Here is an 8,278-nt window from a genome sequence, read left to right as displayed (position 1 = left end):
TAACTGTTACCGTAATGTGTCTGATAACTGTTACCGTAATGTGTCTGATAACTGTTACTGTAGCATGTCTGATAACTGTATTGCTGTAATGTGTCTGATATCTGTATAACCGTAATGTGTCTGATAACTGTTACTGTAATGTGTCTGATAACTGTTACTGTATTGTGTCTGATAACTGTATTACCGTAATATGTCTGGTAACTGTTACTGTAATGTGTCTGATAACTGTTACCGTAATGTGTCTGATAACTGTTACCGTATTGTGTCTGATAACTGTATTACCATAATGTGTCTGATAACTGTATTATTGTAATTTGTCTTGTAACTGTATTACTGTAATGTGTCTTATAACTGTATTACCGTAATATGTCTGATAACTGTTACTGTATTGTGTCTGATAACTGTTACAGTAATGTGTCTGATAACTTTATTAATGTAATGTGTCTGATAACTGTTACCGTAATGTGTCTGATAACTGTATTATTGTAATGTGTCTGATAACTGTTACATTAATGTGTCTGATAACTGTAATATTGTAATGTGTGTGATACCTGTTACCGTAATGTGTCTTGTAACTGTATTACCATAATGTGTCTGATAACTGTTACTGTAATGTGTCTGATAACTGTATTCCTGTAGAATGTCTGATAACTGTAAACGTAATGTGTCTGATAACTGTATTACCGTATTGTGTCTGATAACTGTATTACCGTTATGTGTCTGATAACTGTATTCCTGTAGCATGTCTGATAACTGTATTACTGTAATGTGTCTAATAACTGTTACTGTAATGTGTCTGATAACTGTTACCGTAATGTGTCTGATAACTGTATTCCTGTAGCATGTCTGATAACTGTATTAACGTAACTTGTCTGATAACTGTATAACCGTAATTTGTCTGATAACTGTATTACCGCATTGTGTCTGATAACTGTATTATTGTAATGTGTCTGATAACTGTATTACTGTAGCATGTCTGATAACTGTATTAACGTAACTTGTCTGATAACTGTATTACCGTAATGTGTCTGATAACTGTTACTGTAATGTGTCTGATAACTGTATTACCGTAATGTGTCTGATAACTGTTACCGTAATGGGTCTGATAACTGTTACCGTAATGTGTCTGATAACTGTATTACTGTTATGTTTCATTTAACTGTATAACCGTAATGTGTCTGATAACTGTATTAGTAATAATGATAATAATAATTGGAGGTTCATATATATATATTGCTTTATCACATCCTAGTTCGTAGGTCGTCTCAAAGCGGTTCACATATTATTATCTGTGGTTATATAAGGGCCTTTGCAAAGAGCCAATACATTTCTCAACTCCCTGGGGAGCATACAGCCGGCGCTGCCATTTCGGCGCTAACAGCTAGCATTCAACAATTCTAGCACTGCCCAACCATGTACTCATTTACAGCTGAGTAGACTGGAACAAGCGGGGTAAAGTATCTTGCTCAAGGATACAACACATTGCCGTGCCATTGTGGGAACCTGCAACCCTTCGGTCACGAGCCCGGCGTCCTACCACTGGACTACTGTGCCTCCTACTTGATATCTGTATTACCATAGCATGTCTGATAACAGGCTGTGCTGTAGCATGTTTCATTGCTGTATTGCTGTATTGTTATAATAACTGTATCATGGTAACATTGCTAACTTTGTCTACAGAAGTTCTGATAGGGTTGACTTGTCTCCGTGACCATATCAGTCTTAAAATGTCCTTTAGCTTTGTCTCCAACAGTTTTTCCCCATCTATTTACTACAAAGTTTACAATTGATCTCTGTTTAAAGTCTTCCTGATAGTGAGTCTTTGACAGCCACTTCAGCGGTGTAAAATTGCACTAGCCCGACGCCCGGGGCTACCGGATATTCAGCTGGGGCTAGTTAAATTAAGAAGCTTACTACCTTGGGCTAGTGACTATTTTAGGATGTCATAGCAAACAAAAATGCTCCTGTTCTATTCTATCATCATTAGGGTAACCAATTAAAATTTTAAACCTGTAAATTCCAGGTAATTTCACTACATTTTCTATCAGAACACATGGAGTCTTTCACGCCGCATTGATGATGGAAGATGTTCTGTATAATTGTCTTTCACACGTGTGTTATGTGTGTTAGTAGGCAGTACTAACCACTTAAATAGCATGGAAAGTCTGTACTAACCACCAAAATGGCACTCTTTGTTGCAAATCATTCTCTGTTTTTTTTTTATTTAAGCATGTGGGGAACAAAAATAGAGTTCATCTCTGCAAAAGTCAGCAAGTCTGCCATGTTTGTTTTTCTAATAATGAAACCAGAATCCAGACTGATTTTCAGGAACAGTAAAAAAAAATATGTTATTTTTTATTGGTTCAGTTTTCAATAACTTTTAAGCCATTCAATTATTAAATAATTATACGAAATTGTTTCATTTTTTTGAAGGAAGACATATTCATCTGTGAATGAGATATATATAGACTGTGTGATCATGTTGTCAGCTTGATCCAGTTTGTATTTGTCAGGCTAGCAGAATTTTATTTGGGCTAGTATACTCAAAAATATGTTTACACCGGCCCCTGCACCTTTCTGGTAGTATATGTGACAGCCACCTTACTGTATCTGTGTTTTAGGTAGTATATGTGACAGCCACCTTCCTGTATCTGTTGTAGGTTGTATATGTGACAGCTGCACCTTCCTGTATCTGTTGTAGGTAGTCTATGTGACAGCCACCTTCCTGTATCTGTTGTAGGTAGTATATGTGACAGCCACCTTCCTGTATCTATGTTGTAGGTAGTATATGTGACGGCCACCTTCCTGTATCTGTTGTAGGTAGTATATGTGACAGCAACCTTCCTGTATCTGTTTTAGGTAGTATATATATGTGACAGCCACCTTCCTTTATCTGTTGTAGGTAGTATATGTGACAGCAACCTTCCTGTATCTGTTTTAGGTAGTATATATATGTGATAGCCACCTTCCTGTATCTGTTGTAGGGAGTATATGTGACGGCCACCTTCCCGTATCTGGTGCTGCTGGTTTTACTTGTACGCGGAGTGACATTGCCTGGAGCAGGAGTTGGTATCTATTTCTACCTGGTGCCCGATTGGAACAAACTAGCCACTTTTGAGGTAAAGTTGAGGTTCACCCAACTTTTATTTTAGAAATTCAACCGATGTGTAGGTTTATAAATCATTAGATATATGATTTGAGTAAGGCTTTGTCACAGTAAGCACCTTGACCACCTGCCCCACAAAGTATTTTTAGACACATATATTTCCTTGTAAGCAATTTTTGAATTTTTGACATTTTGTTTAAGTGAACCACATGAAAAGAAATAGTTTTGGTAGAAGAAATATACCGAAATTTTTCTTTTTTCTAAATATAATATTTGTATATCCAGAAGGCTTCAAAAGCTTCCAGCTCTAATCTTATAATTAAAAATAAAATAAAAGACTAAAACAAGGATCCATTCTACATCTTGATGGCGTTAGTTCCGTCTGTGTAATAATGTATTGTGTCCCATCAATACTGATTGGCCAAGTATGTTGGCTTGCATGGGATGAGAAACAACATTTATTTCACAAAAAAAATGTTTGGTAGGGAGTTCATTTCAAGCCCAAATCATGTAGTGTGTTTCTGTAGCTCGTAAAATATACATCAAGAAGTAACATGCACACAGCCATAGATTCAATGACACACATCTTTGTTTGATGTTTTGTTTGCTTATGTATGTGTGAGACAAGTTTGTTATAACCCTCCCCTTGCAATTATGGGGGAGTATATAGTAATCACCTTATCTGTCCGTCCAAGATTCTTGTAAGCACATTTCCTCCCAAACTTGTGTTGGATTTTTCTGTGACTTGACATAGCAAAGTATATCTTATGTAGATGTGCATGATAAGTGGAATTATAGTTTGAATATTTTTCATGGAATTATTGCCCTTGAATGTTTAATTTCTGCTCTAGAAACCTTTTAAGTGCAAGCAGGGGGTATATCTTTGTGAGCTCGCTCACAGTTTTACAAGTTTGCATTTTGATATGTGTTAATAACATTGTACTTTGTGTTTATGGTTTTGGGAGATGTAGCTTTGTTCATGGTTAGGTGTGATATATATTATCATAGTTTTTATGTTAAAGGTTTGGGGAGACGCAGCTGTCCAGATCTTTTACTCCGTGGGTATGGCATGGGGAGGTCTCATCACCATGGCGAGTTACAACAAGTTTCACAACAACGTGTACAGGTAATACATGCCACCTGCAGGTACATTTGCAATAGATTATCCCGTAAAATCAATTGTTTATGTAAGCAGAAAATTCTCAAACAGAGTTGCATCAATTTCATTATGTTATCAATACGGAATCAATAGAATTTGATGCCATACTTAAAACATTATTTGCCTTTTTATACGCCCGTCAAATTTGACAGGAGTATTATGGTATATGGGTTTGTCCGTCCGTCCTGCTTAAACTGTTGTTTGTCCGGCAATCTTCTCCTACATTTTTCGACCAATCTCTTTGAAACTTGGTATACATTACAATCATGATATCAAGTTGTCCCCCCTCCTTAAAAGAATTTTGATTCAACAATTTTGCCAAAAGTTATTGCCCTTTGTTTATTTCAGTATTCGATTTTTGTCCGGCAATCTTCTCCTACATTTTTCAACGGAACTCTTTGAAACTTGGTATACATTACATCATGTTATGAAGTTGTGTCTCCCTTAGGAGAATTTGGTTTCGACGATTTTTGCAAAAGTTAAGGCCTTTTGTTCATTTCAGTATTTTATTTTTTCTCTGGAGATTTTCTCCTACAATTTTAGCTCACCTGGCCTGAAGGTGAGCCGTGAGCTTATGCCGTGGGTCGGCGTTCGGCATCTTCTTCTTAATAACCAAAATGGCTAGGGTACTGAAATTTGGCCAGTAGCATGCTGGGATGAAGGGCTATCAAGTTTGTTCAAATGAATGACCTTGACCCACTTTCAATGTCACAGGGGTCAAATGTCTTAAAATCTTCTTACAACTTCTTCTCAATAACCGTAAGGCCCAGGGTACTGATATTGGGCATGTAGCATGCTGGGATGAAGGGCTACCAAGTTTGTTCAAATGAATTACCTTGACCCACTTTCAAGGTCACATGGGTCAAATGTAAAATCTTCAAACCACTTCTTTTCAATAACCAAGAGGCCAAGGGTACTGATATTGGGCCTGTAGCATGCTGGGATGAAGGACTACCAAGTTTGTTCAAATGAATGACCTTGACCCTCTTTTAACTAATGTCCCTGTTTGACATCCAAGGTCACAGGCATCGATGTTTAAATCTTTAAATAGGTTCTTATGAATCAAACACTGATATTCTGCCTGTAGCTGTATTTTAGTCCACTTTTAAGATTAGTTCTGGTACTATACCAGTGATACCTGTCCTTGTACTACACCAGTGATACTGGTCCTGGTACTACACCAGTGATACCAGTCCTTGTACTATACCAATGATACCAGTCCTGGTACTACACCAGTAATACAAGTCCTGGTACTACACCAGTGATACCAGTCCTGGTACTATACCAGTGATACAAGTCCTGGTACTATATACCACTGATCCCAGTCCTGGTACTATATACCACTGATCCCGGTCCTGATACTCTACCAGTGATACCTGTCCTTGTACTGTACCAGTGATACCAGTCCTGGTACTATACCAGTGATATTGGACCTGGTACTATACCAGTAATACCTGTCCTGGAACTATACCAGTGATACCAGTCCTGTTATTATACAAGTGATACCAGTCCTTGCACTACACCAGTAATACCAGTCCTGGGACTATACCACTGATACCAGTCCTGGTACTATACAAGTGATGCCAGTCCTTGTACTACACCAGTAATACCAGTCCTTGTACTATACCACTGATACCCGTCCTGATACCACACCGGTGATACTGGTCCTGGTACTATATCAGTGATACCAGTCCTGGTACTATACCAGTGATATTGGACCTGGTACTATACCAGTAATACCTGTCCTGGAACTATACCAGTGATACCAGTCCTGTTATTATACAAGTGATACCAGTCCTTGAACTACACCAGTAATACCAGTCCTTGTGCTATACCAGTGATACCAGTCCTTGTACTATACCAATGATACAAGTCCTGGTACTACACCAGTCATACCAGTCCTGGTACTATACAAGTGAGACCAGTCGTGGTACTATATACCACTGATACCGGTCCTGATACTCTACCAGCGATACCTGTCCTGGTACTATACCAGTGATCCCAGTCATGGTACTATACAAGTGATACCTACTATACCAGTGATACCAGTCCTGTTATTATACAAGTGATACCAGTCCTTGCACTACACCAGTAATACCAGTCCTTGTACTATACCACTGATAAAGGTCCTGGTACCACACCTGTGATACTGGTCCTGGTACTATATCCCACTGATACCGGTCCTGGTACTTTACCAGTGATACATGTCCTGGTACTATACCAGTGATACTGGTTCTGGTACTATACCAGTGATACATGTCCTTGTACTACACCATTGATACTGGTCCTGGTACTATACCACTGATGCCGGTCCTGGTGCTTTACCAGTGATACCTGTCCTGGTACTATACCAGTGATACCAGTCCTGGAACTCTACCAGTGATAACTGTCCTTGTACTATACCACTGATACCGGTCCTGGTACCACACCGGTGATACTGGTCCTGGTACTATACCAGTGATACCAGTCCTGGTACTATACAAGTGATACCAGTCCTTGTACTACACCAGTAATACCAGTCCTGGTACTATACCACTGATACCAGTCCTGGTACCACACCGGTGATACTGGTCCTGGTACTATACCACTGATACCGGTCCTGGTACCACACCGGTGATACTGGTCCTGGTACTATACCAGTGATACCAGTCCTGGTACTATACAAGTGATACCAGTCCTTGTACTACACCAGTAATACCAGTCCTGGTACTATACCACTGATACCAGTCCTGGTACCACACCGGTGATACTGGTCCTGGTACTATACCACTGATACCGGTCCTGGTACCACACCGGTGATACTGGTCCTGGTACTATACCAGTGATACCAGTCCTGGTACTATACAAGTGATACCAGTCCTTGTACTACACCAGTAATACCAGTCCTGGTACTATACCACTGATACCAGTCCTGGTACCACACCGGTGATACTGGTCCTGGTACTATACCACTGATACCGGTCCTGGTACCACACCGGTGATACTGGTCCTGGTACTATACCAGTGATACCAGTCCTGGTACGATACAAGTGATACCAGTCCTTGTACTACACCAGTAATACCAGTCCTGGTACTTTACCACTGATACCAGTCCTGGTACCACACCGGTGATACTGGTCCTGGTACTATACCACTGATACCAGTCCTTGTACTACACCAGTAATACCAGTCCTTGTACTATACCAGTGATACTGGTCCTGGTACTATATACCACTGATACCGGTCCTGGTACTATATACCACTGATACCAGTCCTGGTACTATATACCACTGATACCGGTCCTGGTACTTTACCAGTGATACCTGTCCTGGTACTATACCAGTGATATGGGTCCTGGTACTATACCAGTGATACCAGTCCTGGTACTATATACTACTGATACCGGTCCTGGTACTCTACCAGTGATACCTGTCCTGGTACTATACCACTGATACCGGTCCTGGTACCACACCTGGGATACTGGTCCTGGTACTAGACCAGTGATACCAGTCCTGGTACTTTACCACTGATACCAGTCCTGGTACTATACCAGTGATCCCAGTCCTGGTACTATACAAGTGATACCAGTCATTGTACTATACCAGTGATACCTGTACTGGTACTATACAGTGATACCTGTCCTGGTACTATACCACTGATACCGGTCCTGGTACCACACCTGTGATACTGGTCCTGGTACTATACAGGTGATACTGGTCCTGGTACTATACAAGTGATACCAATCCTTGTACTACACCAGTAATACCAGTCCTGGTACTTTACCACTGATACCAGTCCTGGTACTCTATACCAGTGATACCTGTCCTTGTACTACACCAGTGATACCAGTCCTGGTTCTACACCGGAGATACCAGTCCTTGTACTACACCAGTGATACTGGTCCTGGGACTACACCAGTGATACCAGTCCTGGTTCTACACCGGTGATACCTGTCCTGGTACTATACAAGCTACTGGTCCTGGTACTATACCAGTGCTACTGGACCTGGTACTCTACAAGTGATACCAGTCCTT

General features: G+C 40.2%; 1 protein-coding gene across 1 annotated transcript in view; it reads left to right on the top strand.

Annotated features, from left to right (window-relative positions):
- The window catches only part of LOC110454090 (sodium- and chloride-dependent glycine transporter 1-like), a 69,435-nt gene that overhangs the window by 41,626 nt on the left and 19,531 nt on the right, over positions 1–8,278 (top strand). Inside the window, exons 6-7 of the mRNA XM_021503439.1 lie at positions 2,989–3,119; positions 4,129–4,232. Coding sequence (XP_021359114.1) covers positions 2,989–3,119; positions 4,129–4,232 — 235 coding nt within the window. The remainder of the gene's footprint in view (positions 1–2,988; positions 3,120–4,128; positions 4,233–8,278) is intronic.

Source organism: Mizuhopecten yessoensis, unplaced genomic scaffold (genome assembly GCF_002113885.1).
Source record: "Mizuhopecten yessoensis strain PY_sf001 unplaced genomic scaffold, ASM211388v2 scaffold7669, whole genome shotgun sequence".
Taxonomy (NCBI): domain Eukaryota; kingdom Metazoa; phylum Mollusca; class Bivalvia; order Pectinida; family Pectinidae; genus Mizuhopecten; species Mizuhopecten yessoensis.
This window is presented reverse-complemented; position numbering and strand designations above follow the sequence as displayed.